Consider the following 22321-nt stretch of genomic DNA (forward strand, 5'->3'; position numbering starts at 1 on the left):
AAAAGCGACACGGCAGACGAGGGTCCCCTCATTTTCACGAAAAGATAATAAACAAAAAGGGGAAAAATATTATATTTTATATTTGGTCATTTAATTTATATATTAGTTTATATGATACAAAAAGGTGAAAAAAAAATATTAAATAGGCTTTCCATTATCGGGCAGCTCAAAAACCCAACCACTCCTCTGACTCACTTCTAAGCCCTCCTTTACTTTGATTCCTTTTCTATTCAAATCATTTATGCCATCATTCATAATTTTTTTTTTTTTTTTTTTATCATTGTACATTTATCAAAATCCTACGGTCCAAAAGGGTACTCTTATTTCCAAGCCTATACATAGCCAGGAGTTATGGTAGACTATGTTTGATGACACCATCAAGCATCATATGCCCAAATCTAATGGTGGGTTTTCACTTTTCTAGTACTAATTGTTACGGTCGGTGCTTGTACGAGGTGTAAACATCAGGGTCTTCTGGCAGATCCAACGGTGGATATATATTATCAGTTTAACCTATATATAGTTCAGATGAGATAGAGTTAGAGAGAGAGAGAGAGAGTGTGTGCATGGGGCCGTGGTCATTTCTGGAAGTGAGAACCCCAGCTGGTAGGGTAGAGCCTGCACCAATCTTTTGTCTTTTTTTAACATTGCCTTTGCTCTCTCTTTTTTACTCTTCTTATAACTCTCCCCCATCCCATTTCATTCTCATTCATTCAATCCCCCATCTCTCTCTCTCTCTCTCTCTCTCACACACACACACATCCCCCTTAAAGGTAGGCGATACTCTTGGGGGGGATAAGCTCGATCTTCCTCAGAGAGAGTTCATGAAGGAGGTGTTGAGTATATATATGATGAAGATCATATATGGGAAGAAGCCTTTTCTTTTGAGGGGAATGTTGTCTGGCTCGAGGACACTTTTATTTGATCCATTTCTTTTTCTTATCAATCGAGGATGATATTTTGGTCATGTTTCAGTGTCGTCGGACCAGGCTTCATTCCCCCCAATTTTATGCTTCCATGGAGTCATGCCATCATGGTCTACATGCAAAGGTCTGGTTTCTTTCCTTTTTCTGTTTAAGATTTTACCATTTTTAGTAATTTTCTTTGGGAATTATCGGCAGTAGTTAATCATGGGTTTTTTGTTTCTAGAGCAATTAAGGATTTTAGTTGTTTGCAGATTGGTGTAATGATGGAGTATTTTGACTATTTTTATTACTCCATCGTATGGATAAAAGGTTTTCATCATTACTCCTTTTTTATTTTCTTTCTCTGATCACGTTATGATGGTGTTCTTGTCAGTCTAAGCCCTTTTTCTGCTTCATTATTACACGGATCTTCCTCATGATGGCTTTCAGCATCTGATCTGTCTGTTTCTGCCATTTTTTCAGATCTGGCTTTGAACTTGTGAACATTCCCCTCTTTTTCACGTTCTTTTTCTTTTCTTCTCCCCTCCCTCTCTCCTAGGGTTCCTTTGGTTTTAATTTTGGCACTAATCTCAAAACAAATCTGTCCTTAAAAGCATATGTGATCATTATTATGTTAAGGTAGACAAGCAAGCTAGCTAGCTAGTGATACCCATTTCTGTCAATCTTCAAAATGTCCACTTTTTTATTTATTAAAAGAATATAATGATGATAAAAGATTAGGCACCCTTTGATCTTTCTCACATATATAATTATTGAGAGCTTTGTATTCTCCGCCCCCGGCCCTCTGATTGTATACTCGATCGTGCTAGATGCTGCACAAACTTCGATCTTTACAAATTAAAATTGGAAATGGGTTGCAAATTCTGCTGCATCTAGGGCTTTGAATTCGTGATTAAAGATCAAAAGAGTAATTTTTTACTTGTTTTTGTTACTATAATAACTATCCTATCATCTGCCTTTCCTTGGGGTTCATTTCATACAGAGATATCAGCACAAGACAAAAACAACTTTTGTGGAGCCTGTGCATGTATATATGTATGTACATAACATGTGTGTTTGTTCATGTTTTCTTTTGGGTTTCGCTAAACATCAAAAGGAGCATTATGCAAGTGTAGTAATATATAGCATTTACATATATTTTTGTGCTTGTGTTTGTGTCGTACACTTTAAGAATCAATGATCAAATCCTGCTGTAAAATCACTTCTGGATTTTAGTGTTTGCAGCTTCGTTCTTTACTTGCATTTCCTTTAATTCCGCTTGTCTCATTGCTCATTGGAGCTCTCATGTGTGAATGAAAGAGACGTTCTTAGATAAGCGCAAGGAGAAAATAGTTGATTAGAAAGATTGCCATAACCCCTATCTACGCCTCTAGGGCATAGGCCGGGTAACACCTATCACCTTTCTCTCTCTCTCTCTCTCTCCTGTGCTCCATCCTTCACATAACTATTTGGGTATGTTGGTTATTAATATATGTTCATAAATGTGATAGAAAGGTGAAATATAAGCAAAAAGATGATTTTTACTAACCATATGTTTTGATTTTCCAAAGGCAGGGTAAATAAAGTCCATATAACAAAAAGTAGCACGTTTAGGAATGTAGAAAACAAATGTAAATTTCTTTAAGGTGGTACGTGTGCATTGTATCTATCTTGATTAATAAAGTACCAATTTCTCTAGTTTAACTTGATGGGTATTAGTAAATCCTTTATGTACACGTTTCATTGTCGTTGACGGGATTGTATGAAAATGCTTTCCCTTAAAGAACTGGCTTTTGTGGAAATTGCGTCTATGGTTTACCTTTGCAAACATAAAGTAGAATCCCCGTTGCTTTGCTTTTTTACTCATTAGACTTTAGTCATTATGTTTTTTGAGAGAGAGAAAGAGATTGGCTCTTGTATATGTATGATGAATTCCCACAACTTTTTATGAACATGGAGTTTGTGCTAGCTACTTGACCAAGACTTCAACAAAGTTTTTGAAGGCTTTTGACTATTGGACGGGAAGCTGAGGAATCTTTAAATATTAAAGTAATTATTAAATTATTAAATTTATATTTTTCTATCAACTTAAGTTTTTGGGATAACTGATAATTTAACATAATATCAGAGCCAAAAAGTCATGGGATCGAACCTTGATTCTGTCAAATCACCCTCATTTAAATTAAATATTTAACGTGTTTAACCTCACCTATTAAAATGGAGTTTGAACCCACAAAAGAGGAAGAGTGTTAAAGTAATAATTGAATAATTATTAAATAATTAAATTTATCTTTTCACATTCAACACAGGCTGTACAATCTTTTGAACTGATTACTCAAATAGGATAGTATAATGAAGCCTGTCATTTTTTGTGGAATCCAAGGTAACTTTGATCTCACCATTTTCCCCAAGTCTTGTGATTGCAATATATTTTAATGCAAAATAGTTTTTTTTTTTTTTTCGAAGGATTGTAGTAGTAAAATATTTGTGTAAACTGCAGCTTGATTAGATTAATTAATTTGTACAGGATGTGAACCATATATATATATATATATATTATCTGGGAAACTTGTGGACCTATACTTGTCCAGGCTCATAAGCACATATATGATATATGCACATTGATCGATGAGTTGAATCAATTAGGTCGTATAACTATATATATATATATATATATATATAGCTTCAAATGCTTTTGTTCATAAGATGAAGAAACCATGAGTTTCCTTATAACTTTTCCAAGTAAATGCGTACTTTTTTTTAGAAGAAAAAAAATTAGTTAGTAATAAACTGTGAATTGATTCATGGGTGAGAGAATACCTTAAACTTAAGGAGACAAAGAGCTCCTAGACGTTAATTTAGTTGAGAAAAGAATCAGCCTCTCATTTACATGCACCATCGGATTCCCATTATTTTTGTTATCTAGCTTATGAGTTTTGCCTCAATAAAGCATTTATATTGAACTCTTTACTTTTGATTTTTCTCTAAAATTTTGACGATACTCACATCATTAAACAAACTCTTAACTCAATGTTAAATTTAACTTCATGAGTGCATGCCCTTCAAATACAAAGATCCCAAAAGTGAAATATATATATATATAATGTTTTTTCTCATTCATACTTCTTCTTTCCTCATAAATAAAGTAGATTTTTAATGCAAAAGGTTGAAAAGTTTGTTTCAACCAATAAAATATAATATTTAGTTAAAATAGATAAATATTACAGAGAATTTGATGTTTAGTGATTTTGAAAAGTGGTTATAGCTAAATCAACTAAAATAAATTTTTAGAGTTAAATTTTGAAAAATTTTGAAGAACTCAATGTGGCCGGTGGTCGAAGATGATCAGAACATTGGCAGCAATGGCAGGTGATTGCAACATAGTAAATGGAGACATTGGCGCGGTGGCAAATATTGACTTGGTTGCCGGATAATTGGGCCGAACGGTGGTGGTGGTGGGCAAAACTTGAAGAGAGTGGACAACAAAGGCAACTCTTCTAGGGGAATGTGAGGGCACTTGTGAGTTTAGAACTTGTAAAACTCGTAGATTCGGTCCTCTTTATGAAACTGATGCCATTTACATACTATTGGGCTACCCCATAAACGCTATTGACGATCCTATTGGGCTCCTATCTTGGGCTTGAATAAATTTTAAAAGTTGTGACCCTGTGGTCCTTGTCTGGACTTTTCAATAAATCCAAAAGCAATTTTTTTGAAAGAGAATTTGTTCCAGAAGTTCCAGAATGGGCCGGAGAATCAGCAAAGCATGTCTTCATTGGAGGCACTTTTTGGACACCATCATCTAAGTCGGTTTTTAAGTGTGCGTTCTACTTAAAATTTGTATTATTTGGTATAAAAAATACCACATTATCGAGTATAGGATCAAATGGGTTGCAGCTTTGTGGCCGAGTCACGGACGGAGAAGGAACCTATAGGCTTGATTAAAATGTCTTGATACTATATATAAACATAGTGTGTTAAGTCATTGAATATTAGTAGGTGAGTAGAGCTAGCCACTAAAAGAAAAAGTACTACTATCTGGTAAGTATCGAATGAGTAGATCAACTGCCGTAGACATCGACTGCAAATCATATGTGTCCTGGATAGCTTATTTTAAACACGTTTCCATGCAAATCAATTTTTAAGTACTTGAAATTTTATATCATAAACAACATTATATATACAAGGAAAAACTAAAATGGGAATATGAGTAACACGTGGTCATTAAAAAAAATTGCACCAACCCACCCCCTACTTTGAAACAACTCCAAAATTTGTTAAACAATTTTGGTCTCACGCATGGTGATGAGGGAGAAAGATACAGGAAATTAAGAGGCTGCAATGGCCAATTATATTGTGGCTGGCTAATGATGTTTTCAAATGAAGACCGCCTCCCAACATGTACCACTACATGTTTTGTCTATAAATGCGTGCTTCACGTACCCTTTTTTTCCCAGTAAACGGACGGTGCTTTTATGTACCTTCCTTGACCTTAATATATTTTTCACAAGTAACATCATATAATTGAATTGAAGTCAAATGATGTTGTGTGTTTGAGAAAATCAATATAATTCAAAGGCAAAGGCATCTCCAGCAATGAAAATGGAGAATAACTTGTCAAAAACATCATATCAATAATACCCTTTTGCTTTCAAAAAGCAAACATTCTCACTCACCCCCACTTTGGATGGTTTTTCCACTCCTCCCCACTCACTCGACTCTGCATCTTTCTTTCCACCATGAAATTTGTGTCTCCAAGTCACATATAATCATATCAATAAAGGGACAAAAAAAAAAAAAGGTTAACTCAGTGGTATTCTACCCGCCTCTTGATAACATGCTACCCCACTAGTACTTGAACGTGAAGGGGGCTTGAATTAATTGCAAATTATAAAGAAGAAAAAAAAAACGAATATGTTTTTCAACGGAGTTTGTTTTGATGTAAAATAAAAGTGAAAACAGCTTTTTAGTATTTTGTGTTATGAATTATTTGTTAATAATTTTGTTTTATCAAATCAAATTAATGTAAAATGTTTTAGAGTCTGTTTGAAATAGCGTTTGAAAAATAGAGTTTTTAAGTCAAAAAGTTTCTTTTTTTTTGACAAAAGTACATTTTGATCATTTTAAAAATAAAAAAGTCAAAGAAGTAATTTTGGAATTTTTTACCAAACAGGCCAGCTTTTGTTTGACACAACTTTTTAGTTACTAAAAGTATTTTTTAAGCTCTCTAACACAATCTCAAACAGCCTGAAACTGGCTCTTAAACGACTGTCCGAATCTTAATTTGAAAAAATAAAAAGCAAAACAATTCAACCGATGCCTTGTTTTGGTTTCTTGATCTTCATTCACAAGCCACACGGAGTGTATTTCCTAATTGACCAATTGATGCTGTGTCCAAAAAATTGTAATAAAATAAAAACCACATATGAAATGGATTTTTTTGGTACAAAGATTGCTAGTACTTCTCAGTGGAGCCATGTGTCGTAATCATACTGCAGAGACCATATATGGCGACGACACACCTTTGATGTCTATTTGGACATGTTCAAGACCTGCTATTGGCTGTCCCCAGAATTTCCCCTTCTGTAAGCGACCCCTCCTTGTCTGCTACATCTATTGTTATTCAAAGACCCTACCTGCTATCCACGCGTCTCTTCCTACTCCACTCACTGTACACGTGTCTTGCCCCTCCTTTCAACAGAAAATTACACTCTCGCTACTCATTCATTCCACCGCACCGAGATCCCCCCTACAACTGAGGAATTTAAAATTCCTCCAATCCTGTGGAATTAGGAAGTGGATGTGAAAGAAGGGTTATGAAGCTTTTCTGAGGAATGAATTGTGAATTTAATATTCGAATTCATGAGTTATTACGATTTTTACGTCTGATATTATATTAAATTTTTAAAATAATATTCTTATTGTCCGAGCAATTGTTCAGGCAATGATATTCCTGTTTTAACATATATAGAGTCTCCTTTCTCAAAGGCTATAATTTTTTTATACCCACTACTTTTAGGGCAAGTAATTGTAGAGAATCCCCATCTCATTCTACCATTCTCCTTTAGCTAGCTTTAAACTTTAGCTAAATTTCAATTATAAAACTCATTTTTCCTGATTTAACTTCTCTCTTTTTGAAAACATCCAACGTCTCATTCTATAAATTTTTCTCTATTGTTAAGTGATACGGTCTTTTATAAAGTTAGTCAAATTAGCTAAAAAATTATTATTATTATTATTTTTGTCATAAAGTTAGTCAAATTAATTTTTTATTATTATTATTATTAATTTTTTAATTAATTTTGTAAGTCACACATCATGATTGTAGGTAGATGATATCCTTTTGTAATCGAACGTCTAGAAAACACAAACTCTAAAATCCAAGAAACCCTAGTCATACACGTTTCTACAACCCGATTTCCCTGGCCATCAACTATTAATTATGATCAGGTTGGTCCACTAGGATCAAGGGCCTAGATTACTAACGTTCATAGAAAGCAACAAACATTTGTTCTACAGCTTAGGAAACCCCACTTTCTAGGGCTGTCAAAGAGCTAGTCTCCTCTCTCTCTTCCCATAAATCCTTTTTTTTTTTTTTTTTGTCTGGCCTGTATACGTTTTTGTTATACTTGGGATTTATCAACCATGACCAACGTGCCAAGCTCTCTGAGATGCTCTCTCCTATCCTTCTTCAACCACTCTGACCCTTGGCCGCTCTCCCTTCCTTTCTTGTAAAATTTTCTCGGGAAAAAAGAAGAAGAAACTACTATAGTCTTGTTGGTCTCTCTTTGTCTTCCTCCTACGTTTTCGCTTTTGCAGATATGGGCAGTGGCGAGAAAAGTGTGCGCAACTTTCACCTACACCTACCCCATCTTCACCATCATCATCATCAGCATCAGCACGGGAAGAAGCAAGAGGTGAGAGACGTGCCAAAAGGGTGCTTGGCAATCAAGGTAGGGCAGGGTGAGGAGCAGCAGAGATTTGTGGTGCCTGTGATTTACTTCAATCACCCGCTGTTCATGCAGCTCCTCAAGGAGGCTGAGGAGGAGTACGGGTTTGATCAGAAGGGGACTATCACCATCCCTTGCCACGTGGAGGAGTTTAGGAACGTCCAGGGCATGATTGACAGGGAAAAGTCCCTCCATCACCATCATCATCATGCTGTAATCGGGTGTTTTAGGGTTTGATCAAACTTGTGTGAATTAGCTTCCCTTTATGGTGATGATAGATAACGTGAGATGAATCCAATGGTGGTGGTGATGATCATGACGACGACAAAGTGTTGCTTGCAATTGTATCATGACTTTGTTATTTTGTTATCATTAGGAAGCGTAATGGAAAAGATAACTGGATCCTTTTTCTTTTCTTTTTCTTTCTTGAAGATGAATTTTGATGGTACCGGTTAGAATATTTGGAGTCTTGTATTTGCCTTTTTATTGGAAGTTGCGTAGTGAGTAGTGATGATAAAGATATATATATATGATGATGAGGACAAAGATGCTGCTGGCAATTGTAAATGACTTTGTTCTTTTGTTAGGAACCGTGATGGAAAAGAGATCGAACTCAATGCTTCTCTTTTATTGTTCTTCTCTTTACTTTTCTTTTCTTTATTGGGTGAATATGTGGCAATTAAATGGTAACGGAATGACGATATCATTGGAAAAACCTGAGAGAGCTAGCTAGATAGACAAGGCCAAACCAAGGTAGGTCGAATGAGGTTGCTTTGGGCCATTGACAACTTGCTGAAGCAAAGATAAGGTTATGGTAATCGGATCTTTGACCATTTCATTTAAAAGTTAATTTGTGTTTAATATAATGCATGTTATAAGAGCGGTTCAAGTGAGTAGAGTGGCGTTGTTGCACCTCAACAATTCCTCTCTCAATTGGAGGCTCGTGTTACTCGAACCCATGACCCTGACTCTGATACCGTTTGTTGGATCGGACCTTTAATCATCTTATTTGAAAATCAATTAGTGCCAAGTGAGAAAAACCAAAGCATTTTATGGCATTCGAAATCGCACCATGCAAAAAATATATTCTAATTAAGAGCCATTAAGTGAGTAGAGCGGCGCCGCTGTTGTTGTTGTTGTTATATCTCAACATTATAATATCAATTATGTGAAGAAATGACAAGAGAAAAAGACAGTGGAATTAGCTAGACATAATTTTAATACAAGAGTTTGGACCGGTAATTAATTGCATAGCCTGCAAGTAAGGGAATCACGGATCGAGAATTGTTTGGAATAGGTATGGATGAGACACAACAGAAATGTATGTTCGTAGGTAATTGCCTATCTATCTCTTATACGGTTGTTGTTGTTTTGTCCGCGCATTGAATTGGGCAGGTTTATGAAGGAGGCCAGATTGTCAGCGGATAGGAGCATGGCCTCCACGTTTGGTAAGCTTTCCGTCAACACCAAGGTTTTTGTAGGGCATGCACTCAGATGGAGAATCCAACGAAATAACAGTCTGGACTTCTTTCGGATTTTATTATTTATGGTTCACAAAATTATCAAATTTCTGGCCTTAATTAAATTTGTTTGTAGTCCCATTTATCATTTATGTCAGGAAGTTGAAAGCTAAAGCAATCGTATAGTAAAATTATAACATTATATTTTATTTTTATATATAATTTCTTCTTTTCTTTTAAATTTATAAGATACTCTTTGGTTATTACTGTGAAAATGGCAGTTGAGCAATTAAATATCCTTCGGGACCATCTAATTTGGTATTTTGTTATATCCCGTGGAAGGGGGCGTCCTGAGAAGGACGTCTCATTACAACGTGAGTTAGTAGACCTCTTTATTAAATTGTATACCATAATAACATACAACTTTAGTTGGACCAGGTGTGTTGTTATTCCAATTTCACATACGTTTTAAAATTACAAACACAAACCGACTCTAAAGCAGATTTTACAAAACCATTTTCAGTTTTAAATTTGCTCGGGCAGAATCCAGAGCAAATCTAACCATTAGTTAATAGTATTTAATTAAGATAAGGCTGCAAGATTCATGTATTTTAGTTTAGCGCTGGATCCTTAATTTATAAGGGGAAGTATGAAGCACGCCAAGTCAAAGCATATGAGCGGTGTGTATCTTCCAAGTTAAAATATTTAATCATGCATTAATTTGAGGATAAGTATCTGTTTATATGATCATATTAAAGACACGACAGAAGCTACCTGTTTATTATACGTGTGCGCACCTCCACCACTCATCAATGAGGGTGACATATAAATAAACTTAATTAATTACAGCCATTTCTCTTCTGGAAAATATATCGTTACGTACGAATTGAATATTTTTTTTTTTTTTTGGTAGTACTTCAAGCTAATTACTCATCATCAGAGATTTAAATATATAGTGAAAATCCAAACAGTGGGACAGTGGGGGTGTAGCAACTAGCAAGACATCGCATAAGTAAAATCTGCGACCAGGAGGATAAAAGAGTAAATATCAAATTGACAGGGATTTTTGTTATCATTTTTTTCCTCTCTCAATACTAACTGCGTTGTCTTTAACAAAGAAAAATGATCGCATCATATTCAATCACTCTTTATAACTTTCAATTTTTTCTTTATTTTTTCCTTCAAGTCTTATTCTTTTCGGCTTCTTAAATGAAGTGATAAGTCATTCTATATCTAATAAGTAATTAAAATGATTCTTAAATAAAAATATAATATTAAAATAAATATTATTTAGAAGTAAGAAAAATGTCCCACTTAAACTTATTGTCTTAGGCTTCAAAACAATCGAGCTAGCTTAGGTTCTGATTAAATAAGGCTAAACAAGCCAACAAACGGATGGAAAATGAGGTTTTCTTTTTTGAAGAAATACAAATTAGGCATTGGAGCTTAACAGAGTTGCAAAGAAAAAAATATATATATGGCCCTGAGAGTAATTCAGCCCCGATTTAGAGATAGTCGACCACCTCCTTAAAACTTTTTTTAATATATATTTATTTTTTACTATAAGAGACGTGGTAACATTATTGATATTGATGTGACAGACTGAGAATTTCAATCAACATTTCAAACGATAGTTAATTTTGCTTACCACGGTATTTTCAGTCACTTTTTATACCTGCAAGGAGCTATTTGCAACTCAACAGGAAATGGTTTTTACCCGGAGTTTCCTTTTCGCCACTGGACTCGGGAGTTCCAAGATATCATCAGAAAGGCAGAAACCTACCAAAACCTAAAAGTCAGGAAATTCATATCCAACGTTACAACGGAAGGAATTACTGCATAAGCCTTTGGCTTGCTTCCCTTTCGAGTTTTGAGGAAATATTTGGAAGAAAATTCAACCGAAACAGCACTGGCAAATCCTTTCTATTAAAAGTTAACTGGGAACAAAATCATATCATTTATTTTCATTTTACAACCAATGTATATTCAATTTACAAAATCTATAAACAGTTAAAAACCTCAGCAGCAATCAGAGTTGGAAACACTTGCCAAGACTACATAAACCTTTAGAACTTCAAAATTGATAAACGGTCACAATCTGAGCTCGAACCCATAGAGATAGATGAACTGCAAAAATTGGGGTAAGAGCAAGCAAAAATTCTTCAATATAAGTAAAATTCCAGTCCCAGAATTGCCTTGACTAAAATTCACTTATACACATTTTCTTTTACCCCATTCCCCAGAGAAAGAAAAAAAAAAATCCCTGCAAATCCTCTAATCCCATGAATTTTAGAACTATATGTCAAAAGCTAAAAAACTAGTGGTGTCTTGTGTTTGAACTACGGAGTGTCACACCATGCAAAAATTTTGTATATCCAAGTAAACTAAGTTTTCCGTCTGAGTTTCGAATCCAATCTCTGAGGATAGAATAGGCTGCCGGGCCAAGATTCAATTCCTGCAGTAACAGGCAACAAATGTGAGCCTCTATCACCAATGTGCACAACATACATATACGTTCAAGAAAAGACGAGGACTACAAAGATGCTCCAAAAGCCATAACACTCCATACCCTTGCCAATTCTTCGACTGATATAACACGGTTACCCTCTTGTTCAAAATGCTCAAAAGCAGCGGATGCAATCTGTTCCCACCCATCAAGGGCCTCCAATTGATGTGTGCTGATTGCAGCTGCACAAAACTCTTCAAAGTCCATCTTTCTATGAGCAAGCGGTTCCATCTGAGAAAGAATAAAGCAGCACAATAAGAAACTGATAATTGTCACATCATAAAAGAACCAAAAAAATATATAAAAATCAAATAATAGAACACTCCTGGCAATCAATAAGTCCATGATATCCGGCAAAAACGGAAAACATAAATAACAGATGCAGAAGATGCAAAAAAAAAAAAAATGATGCGATAATAATAAGCCTATTCAGATCAATTTTGCCAACATATTGACCACAAAGGATAGAGTAGGCCAGTTGCCAGGGTTCCATATTAATATATTATAGCCTATTCATATCAGAACTAGATTGGTTAATTCTCTATTGCACGTTGGCTGTGGCTGGCTTTATGCAACTTTTGCATGTCTGCTGAGATCCAAAATCTCCAAGAGAACCAACATGCATGGATAATGTCCTAACCCAGATTATATTTACACAGAAACAAGTTCCTTGAGAATGTGAATCTTAACCCAACAGGAAGGTTCCTAATGCTGACTTTAAATATTTTACATTTTATGGCTCAAAAAATATTATGGAAGAATAACTAACTAGCTATTGCTATGGGTCAGGAACCGGAGATCCGAGGTTCAACTCTACCAAATGACAGATGCATGTGTTTTTGTGAGTCTTTATGTGCATATATACATACATATATACATGTGTATTACTTATTTGGAACTCTAAATAATGCCAGTAGCTGTACCATACCTATAGCAGAGATACTTAATGACTCAAAAGTGTTTCTAATAAAATTAACAAATATGCCTTACCACGCTTATAACATCAAGAACTCTGGACTCCTGCATGGCATCAGTTGCGTTTCGCACTAGAGCCTGCAAGTATTTTTTTTCAACCATACAAATGAATTTGTGTATAAAACATAGAACCAACCACATAAAAAACCTTGACACCAAGATGAGACCTTCTTCAAATAAATAATCAAACCATGCCAACCAACAATTCCCTCTTCAGAACAGTAACCAACTCTAGACTGGACACTCAAATAATAAGATAGAAGAGTAAATAACCATTTTGAAATTTTCAAGAGAGACACGCCCATCTCTATTTGGTTCTAGCAGTCTGAATTGAGCTCTGAGATACACCAGCTCATCCTCTGTCAAAGCTTTTGAAAGAGCCTGCAATAATCAGAGAAAGAACACGAGCATTAATTGTATTCTAATTCTACTATGGAATTGGAAAACTGAGTCTTTAAATATCTCACGTTTCAGCTTCTCAGAAGTCCAGTGAGATAGTCAAATACAACAGAGGCTTTTGACTGAAGCATTCATCTAATGGTTAATAATTCAGAATTTTCTTTTATTTAATTATTTTCTTAATGGTTACACATTTTGCATTTAGAAACAAAAAATGCACGTAGGGGTGCAACCCAAGTATAAAGGAAGTATATGTGAAAGACACTCAACTAGGGAGAACAAGAAGAACACAAATCCAGAAACCCTAGGAAATCAGAAAAAAGAAGTATAATGTGAGCAGTCATCCTAACATAGAGGAATTTGGACATAAAAGCTTTTAACTCTATCAAAGAGCTCTCACAATCTTCAAAGTTTCATGCTTTGTGTTCAGGGAACCATCCTCCAAGCTTCAATATTACACTGGCTTCCAAACTAACCTCTCCAACTAGCCAACAGTTCCACCACCCATTGGGGTGTGACCCACTCTATCCTAAAAAGACGGAAGACCGAAACCCACAAGTCTCTGGCCACCTCGCAATGGAGCAGAAGGTGATCAATGGATTCCCTGCTCTTTTTTCCCCTACAACACTAGTCCATCACAAAGACATGCCTCTTCCTCAGGTAATCCAAAGTCAAAATATTTCCTAATGCAGTCTTCCAAACAAAGATCACCACTCTTTGTAAGAGCCTTATTTCTCCAAATGTTCTTCCCCAAAAGTGAGAACCAACGGGGAGACTAAGCGCCTTATAAAATGATCTGACCTCGTACCTCCGCCTTTTGGAAGGGATCAACACATTCTATCATCGCCACCTCGGCTCCACCTAAAAGAATATAAAAGATTAAAAAATGAAGTGACCAACTCCACCTCCCAATGATTCACTAATCTGATAAAGGAGACACTCCACTGTAGAGAGTTGTTAGAAAGCTGCACATGATCCTCCACCAAAGCTTGCTTTTCGAAAGCAATAGAAAACAATACCGGGAAAGCTTCTTTCAAGGTCTGATGTACACATCACACATTGTCCTAAAATGTTATCTAAGACCCATCTCCCACCTTGAACCTCACAAATCTGGAGAACTGACTCATCCATCCCAATGTTTTTCCACACCCCAACCCCATAGGACCCAACAACTGCATTGAAGCACTATCCACCTCAGAAGATGTCATATTTAACTTCTACCATCGACCTCCACAAAGCCTCCCTCTCCGTGGCATAGCACCATAACCACTTCCTCAAGAGAGCTCAGTTAAACAAGAGCTGGATACAAACCCCCAAATCACCCAAGGAAATTGAGGTACAAATCTTGGACCAATTGACTAGATGGAATTTAAACTCCTCTCTGACTCCGCCACACAAGAAAGCTTCCCAATACGGTTTGCTACTCTAATAGAGATAGGGATGAGGGATAAAATAAGTAGGAAAATTAAAAAAATAACTTTTAATCAAATTGAACCTACCACCCTTAAATAAATGCAACCTCTTCCAATCAGCCCAGTGACATTCCATCTTTTTAATAATACCATTCCAAATTGATTTTGCCTTATACAAAGCCCCCAATGGAAGACCTAGGTACTTTATAGGAAGAGAGGACACCCTACAACACAAAGTACTAGCAGCAGATACCTAATAATTTTCCCTAAACTTAAGAAATCAAACTACTTTTTGGTTCCCTATTCAAATACAGTTCACAATAGCTTTCCCTAAATCTTACCCTATACTTCTAAAATATCATTTTTTACTCTTACTTTTTTTTAAAAAAAATATATATATTTCTCTCTCTCTCTTCATCTCCGTCTTCTGCAAGTACACGGACCTGCAAGTTGGTGATCTGCAACTCATACTTTTGGGTTTTCTCCTTCAAGTTGGCAATTGGTTTAAAAATCAAAATCAAGATTTAAGCTTCAATTGGTGGTCCTTCCCCTTTTGAATTTGCTTCTCTGTCTTCTTCTTTGAATTCTCATTCCCACAATGTCTTCCCTCTTTGAATTTTGGTGGTTGTGTGACCCAAAGCATGGGTTGTGCAAAACTAGGTAGAGTGTTTATCTGGGTTGCATTTTTGGGTGTTTGTGGGAGAGGAGAGAGAACGTTAGAGAGAGAGGCGTGAGGGAAAGAGGGAGATGGGGTGCTATTGCCAGAGGAAGAAGAAGGGATGGGAGAGGAGAGAGGAGAGAGAACACTTTATTTAGGAGTATAATATTCCATTGGGCAACACTGTAGCTACCCAAAGATGTAGGTTAAATTTAGGGAAACTAATGTGGGTGGGTTTTTGTAATTTTTTTAAGATTTTCCCTAAATATAGGGAAGGGAATGGGCTATAGGGTATTTGCTGTTAGTGCTCTAAAGAAGCCCGAGGGAGTTCCATTAATCAAAATGGAGAAATGCACCATAGAAAGAGAATGAGCAATCCAATTGCACCATTTCTCCACAAAACAACATCTCCCCAATAAATACAGCAAGAAGCCCCAATTAGCATGATTGCATGCCTTCTCAAGGTCCAATTTACAAAGCACACCTAGATCCACTTAGATACCCTAATCTAAATATGCAATCAAGACATTAATTTGCAATAAGAACTGAATCTAGAATCTGTCTCGCCCTAATAAAACCATTATGAGACATGGAGATTACCTTTTCCAACACTGCTTTCAACCTATAAGCCACGGCTTTAGAAATAATTTTATAGACACCCCTCACGAGACAGATGGGGCAAAAATCCTTGATATCCACCGCCTTGGCCTTCTTGGGGATAAGGGGGATAAATGTAGCATTGAGACTCATCTCAAACTTCCCTGTGGCATGAAAATCATGAAAAATATTCATATCTTCTTTAAGGATCTCTCAACAAGACTAAAACAAGGCCAAAGAAAAACCATGAGGACCCAAGGCCTTGTCTTGGTTCAGAGCTTTCACCACCTCAAAGACCTCGCTCCCCTCAAAAGCTCGTTCCATCCACATATCCTCCTCCTTACCAATAGCATCAAAAGAAAGACCGTCCAATTTATGACACCAATTGAATTGTTTTTAATACAACCAGGCGTAAAACTACAAAATATGCTCACTAATCTCTGATGATACAAAACCATTAACTAGCGATTCCACATTGTTCTTCCTTCTATTCAAATGAGCCACACAGTGGAAAAAATTTATATTCTTGTCTCCCTCCTTCAACAAAAAAGCCCTTGATGTCTGTCTCCAGCTTACTTCTTCCAACAGAGTAAGCCTCTCTAGGTCACTAGTAACTGCATCCTTTCTTTTTCATCATCAGATAAAGGTCTTTCCTTTGCATCAACATCAAACTCATATAGTTCATCTAGAAAAGCCTTATTCCGCTTCTCAACATTGTTGAACACCTCTTCATTTTATTTTTTCAAATTCATTTTCAAGGCTTTTAGTTTATGCACTAACACAAAACCCGAGGAGCCATGAAAGCTATATGACACCCACCACTGTTTTACAAGTTTCAATGAAAGTTGTCAATTCATAAACCCACCCCCCCCAAAAAAAAAGCAAGAAAACTAATGAAGATCTCTAGGTCTTTGACATCTGCACACACACACATGTTCATATATTTATATATAAACACATAAAATTAATCAAATTGATTAATTTTCAAGTCCTATCTCTCTTTTTTTTCTTCTTTATCTTTCCCCTTATTAAAATTTTCTTTATGCAGTTTTAGCCAAGCATCCGTTCTTTATCCAAACAATTATGAATAAACACAATACGTTGGGACCGAATTTTGGGGAATTGGAACGTGGAAATACCACAAATGGGTACACACGATCTGCTTCGCAGTTCAAAGGGTGGGCTGGTGAATCTGTTAACTCTTATTAAGTCATATATGATGCGTGCAAAACTTATGAAAGAAAATTTAGAGGAAAAAAGAAGAGAAACAATCTTTATGTGGATGCATATGGAAATGATAAGTATAGTACCTTTAGTGCTGCACGCTTGAAGGGTGTAGCATGAAGGTATGACTTGACTAACTTATAGATCAATACATCTAATGGGATGGGACGACTATCATTATGCAACCACGGATGAGCTGCAATTGCAAAATTTGACTTATTAGTTAAAAGATTGAAAAATGAAGAACCATCCATTTTCATTATAGAATTTCACAGCATAATAAAAACAATATCTGATTTGTAATGAGTATGCAGTATAACGATAATAATAGCTAATACATAATCCATATATCACTGATGTCAAATATTCAACAAATTAACAGGGAAGTAACATATCAACGGCTGTTTTGCCACTGCCATATAACACACCCCATTGGACACTAAGAAGAAATACATGCCAATTTTTCAACAAAATCCATTGCTTTCCACACAAAAGAATCTCATAGCTATATATAGAACACAAAGCACAAATTTGAAGATAGAGTTGATCAATCTCCTGGACCTTCTTTAGCAGAATAAAGAAATTAACAACTTACTGAGAGCTTGAACTGCAGTCATTCTTTTTCTATAGTCCTTGTTCAGGAGCCTTTTCACAAAGTCCTTGGCCTCTGCAGACACAGAAGGCCAAGGCAAATCCTCAAAATTTGGGTCTGCTCTTAGGACTGCACGGAAAATTCCAGATTCTGTCCGTGCCCAGAAGGGTCGGCTTCCACATAATAAGATGTAGGTGATAACACCAATGCTCCATATATCCGCTTCCAGACTATAAGACCTATGAAGGACTTCAGGTGCAACGTAGTACGCACTTCCAACAATATCATTAAGTCTTTCATCTGCACATATATCCAATCAAGGAAAAAAAAAAAACTTAAACAAGGAATAGCAATCATTCTACTTGGTGATAAGGATGTTGAAAAATTGAAATATAAATACAACACTCCAAAATATTATAACTCAATTTTTGTTGCTTTAGTCATTTCAGACCTATGCGTGCATTTGTTATTATGTGTGATGCCTGACCATGTTTCACATAGTATTATAGCATTTTTGAATATCGTTTTTGTACAAAACTTAGCACTTTCAGCCTTTCTTCAAAAAAAAAAAAAAGACTAATTCTTCTGACAGTAGGCATTCACGTGAAATCAAATCAGTTTATCAAATTATCGAGGAGTAGCAATCCAAGAGTGAGTTCCCTGGAAAGAAAAACTATAACCACGCCTATAGGTGGCCTTAATTATTATTAGATAGCATTATTTAATTATTTATTGTGGAATATTATAAATAAAAGATACCATTAATAATCACCTGGTCTGATAAAGTCAGAAAGACCAAAATCAATAAGCCTCATGTCAGCATCTTCACTTCTAGAAGTGAAAAGGAAATTCTGTTTGTCAAGCAGGAGGAAGAAATATCAGTATTAATCAAAAATAGATTGAATCACTTCAACATAAACCCAAAAGAGAAAAGAGAGGAAAAAATAGGAACTACCATTATCATCTGAAAGGAACAAGATACTAAGAGTCATGAGTAAAATAATCAGTGATAAATCTTAAAAGAAAAACCTCTGGCTTTAAGTCACGGTGCACAACTCCTTGAAGATGGCAAAATGCAACTACACTTAGAATTTGCACAACTATGAATTTTGCATCTTCCTCGGCATACCTTCCTCCCCTACAATAAAGGAAAATATTCTTCAATTTAAATTATAACCTTTCAATCAAATAAATAACTACAGTACCAATTGAAACTTAATTAAGGTATTAAAACAAATAATTTTTATGAAAAAAAAAAAAATTACCTTGATAAAATTTTGTCCAGAAGTTCTCCACCTTCACACAATCTGAAAACAAGATTTCGTAGATGTCAGCCCAAAATCAAGAATGTGTCCCAAAGCTGTACATCACTACACAATCATGTAACTGAGAACAATCAAATGATTAAATTTTTCCACAAAGAAAAGCTAATGCAAAATCAAATTTTATACAATGTTAGAAAAATGATCAATTCAATACAGAACTCCCATCAGGCAGGAAACATGGAAAATTAAATTATATTAGATCCAAGAAGCTAAAAATAATCTTAAAAAAAAAAAAGGCAGAATATAATTATACCTAACTAAACATTATAGGTTATATAGATAGAAAGATAAGTAAAGAATAAGAACCAAGATACAGTTTTAGAAATGCTGAACCATATTCCTCATAAAAAAGTAGAACAGAAAACTAGAAAATACATACTCCATGACTATGTACACGTTATTGGCATCTTCACATGCATCATGAAATTTGACCAGATGCTTATGGCCCGATAAGGCTTTCAATATTTTCACCTCTCTACGAACATCTTCAATTGATATTGCTGTTGTCATCTGCCAAACAGATCTTATTATAGTACAGATATAAAGATGCATTTTCAACATACAGTCTACAGATTTTTTCCAAAATAAATTGCAGCAACAACAATCATAGACACATACAAGATAATAGTAATTATTAATTAACAATGAGAGAAAAAGACAAGAGAGTCAGACCATTCACTAAGATCAAGAAGCCAATTGTTATGAAGAATAAATGCATACATCCCATCATATCTACACATATTCATATACAGTGTATCTGTCTATTTGTTTAAGAAAAATCATAAAATAGCAGCAACCACATCCATGATACCAGCTCCCCATTAATACATATTCCAGTGCTCTTCTTAGTCATATATAGTGATCAGATCATCTGAAAACAATAGTGGACTGGATCACCTGAGAGCTCATTCAGACAAAATAATTACGGCTAACTTATACAGTGCAAGGTTCAGATTATATAAACTCCCAAGTTAATATCTCAAGGAACAGCATTAGGCAAGTAAAATTTTAACTGATCTCATCTCCATTTTTGAAATCTGGTTAGTCAAGCAATGATCAGGGGATGCAGAGTTATTGAGCAGTAATGCAAGGCTACATTGACAGTGCATGTTTAGATTTAAAAGTCACCATGTTGGAATACCTCATATTCTTGTTTGGTAACTCCCAAGACAAAAAGAACCACAATTGATATTTTTCATTATTTTATAATTCTCTTGTTAATGTTATCTTCTTCAGCAACAAAAGGACAAGCTATAAATCCCAATTCACATAATAGAAATAAGGGGAGTATTATATTAACATTTTGAGCAGGTAGAACTTTCCAATAAAGTCCCCAATATTTTAAATATTTTTCTTCTGCCACATATAATTGGATCCTATAGACCTTGCCCTTCCAAATTCAATCCAAATAAAAACAAGTGAACCAAGATAGCAGATAACCGGAAAAACAATTTATGTGCAGGCGTCCATTACTGTATCTTTTATCAGAAAAGTAAGCGCAAATCATAGAAATTAAGTATTGCGTCAATTCATAAACTTTTCCTCAAAATACAATAAAGACATAAGAACTTCTATTTCATTAGATAGTGTCTGGTCAGTTGCATGAATGCCATATTACTAGCTACAAACAAATCAATACGCAAATAAATAACATAAAGTTCATGCATTAATCAAAACCCTACTTAAAACATCAAGCCATAGAACTATCCCCGGTCCCTGCTAAAATATTTTGCTCCTTTTTTTTTTGTGTCTAACCAATGCTTCTGCCACAAAATAGAACTAAAAATTATAACACAAAGCACCAATTGAAGTGGATCAAATTATGTAACCTATATAAAATACAAAGTTCAGAACAGAATGATACATACAATACGAAAAGAATGAGACGTATCTTAAGCCAATCGAGACAATCAAAACGACAGTTTATGTAGTAGCATTTTATTCTGTACCTTCGATTTCGATATGATTTTAACAGCAACGGACTGATCCTTAAGCTCGCCCTTTTTACCTCTCGCCGAGCAAGTATGACCAAAATGCCCTCGCCCTATCTCTTTCCCAAGCTCGTACTTAGCTCCGAAATTCTTGCTGTAGCCGAAGCTCTTGTCCAGAGCTCGTTCCGGCTCGGCTCCGCGCTCCTCGGGAATCGGGCCCTCCTTTGGCTTGGCGCCGTGGCCGAGCCGCTTTGCCAGCGACGCCTTGATGTGCTTCGCCGGAGACGGCGGCGGAAAAGGCCGCCGGAAGAACCTTCTCGGAGTCGACGAACCCCTCGCCGGTGACGGAGAAACGCCGCCGGGGAGCGGGCTCGCAGACACGCCGTGCGGATACGGGCTTGGCCACGGGCTCGGGTTCGAGGACCGAGCCGGCGTATTCTTCACCGTCGGCACGTTGACTACGCCGTTACTCCCGCTTCCCGACGGTAACGGCGTCTGAGGCCGATCGTCAGACGCCGCGGTAATAGTAGTTATGGTCGTGTCATTCTCGGTTGTTGGATTGGTCTTGCCGTAGCACTGCCCCATCCCGAAAGCTTGCTCCGGCACTGAATCAGATCACGACGAAGTCAAAGTCTACACATCGGACGGATCTGATTCTCACCGGAGAGACAGAGAGAGATCTGCGGCGAGAAAACGATAAAGGAAGAGAATGAAAGAGAATTTGAGTCAGAGAGAGAAGCGCAGACAGGGACAGAGGAGAGAAAAGTCTGTTTAGAAACAAAGACGAGAGTGTGACAGAGGGAGAGAGAGAGGCGAACAGAGTTGGGGAGCTATAAACTGCGTGCTCTACAAGAAGAGAGGAAATTCCTGATCGTCCGATTCGCAGTGATCAGAAATGGTAAGTAAAAATCAGGAGGCTCAGACCCTTCAAAGAGGGTATGGAGATATGATCACAGCCATTGGTTTCCCAGAATTAGAGGTATTTGGAAACGGTAATGAGGTCCTCTACAGAGTACAGTAGTCGTCTCGTCTCTCATTCTCTAACACTTTTTTAATCTCTCTCTGCGTAACAAGTTCTTTTCGTTTCGTCTTTTGCTACTTTTTTTTTTTTTAGCAAGTGACTTTTGCTACTTTTCCTGCGTTATTGAAATTTCTCAACTAAAAAATAGTTAAAACGGATGAGAGTGGGTTGTAATCCAGCAAGCTCTGGTGCACGCATTGAATGGCTTAGCTTCAAATTTATGAAATGTGCTGACGAAGATAGGGTTATTTTCGGTAGTTCCAAGGGAGATAGGGCTCGACTGGATTACGAAAATGCCCTTTTTTCGGGAGGTTTGACACGTGGCGCGAATTAATGACGGTAGAAGTGTATATAGTAGGGGTGTAG

General features: G+C 36.3%; 2 protein-coding genes and 1 long non-coding RNA gene across 3 annotated transcripts; 2 read left to right on the forward strand and 1 right to left on the reverse strand.

Annotated features, from left to right (window-relative positions):
* The first annotated feature begins 704 nt into the window (after positions 1-704).
* On the forward strand, positions 705-4890 carry LOC132188765 (uncharacterized). The gene is made up of 2 exons (XR_009440912.1): positions 705-1050; positions 4222-4890. It is a non-coding gene; the product is annotated as an uncharacterized LOC132188765 (long non-coding RNA).
* A 2561-nt stretch (positions 4891-7451) lies between these two features.
* LOC132187600 (auxin-responsive protein SAUR32-like) lies at positions 7452-8444 on the forward strand. Its single transcript, XM_059601958.1, has one exon. It carries the CDS (start codon positions 7727-7729, stop codon positions 8090-8092), a length of 366 nt encoding a protein of 121 aa, XP_059457941.1. The 5' UTR covers positions 7452-7726; the 3' UTR covers positions 8093-8444.
* A 2764-nt stretch (positions 8445-11208) lies between these two features.
* On the reverse strand, positions 11209-22037 carry LOC132186533 (CDPK-related kinase 3). Its single transcript, XM_059600513.1, has 11 exons — positions 20953-22037; positions 19383-19513; positions 18944-18985; positions 18708-18816; positions 18451-18529; positions 17682-17978; positions 17173-17282; positions 13070-13177; positions 12812-12874; positions 11885-12052; positions 11209-11770 (listed from the first exon to the last, which is right to left on the reverse strand). The coding sequence occupies exons 1-11, from the start codon at positions 21517-21519 to the stop codon at positions 11633-11635; spliced, it is 1812 nt and encodes a 603-aa protein (XP_059456496.1). The 5' UTR covers positions 21520-22037; the 3' UTR covers positions 11209-11632.
* Between the last annotated feature and the right edge of the window lie 284 nt (positions 22038-22321).

This window comes from Corylus avellana, chromosome ca7 (genome assembly GCF_901000735.1).
Source record: "Corylus avellana chromosome ca7, CavTom2PMs-1.0".
Classification (NCBI taxonomy): Eukaryota; Viridiplantae; Streptophyta; class Magnoliopsida; order Fagales; family Betulaceae; genus Corylus; species Corylus avellana.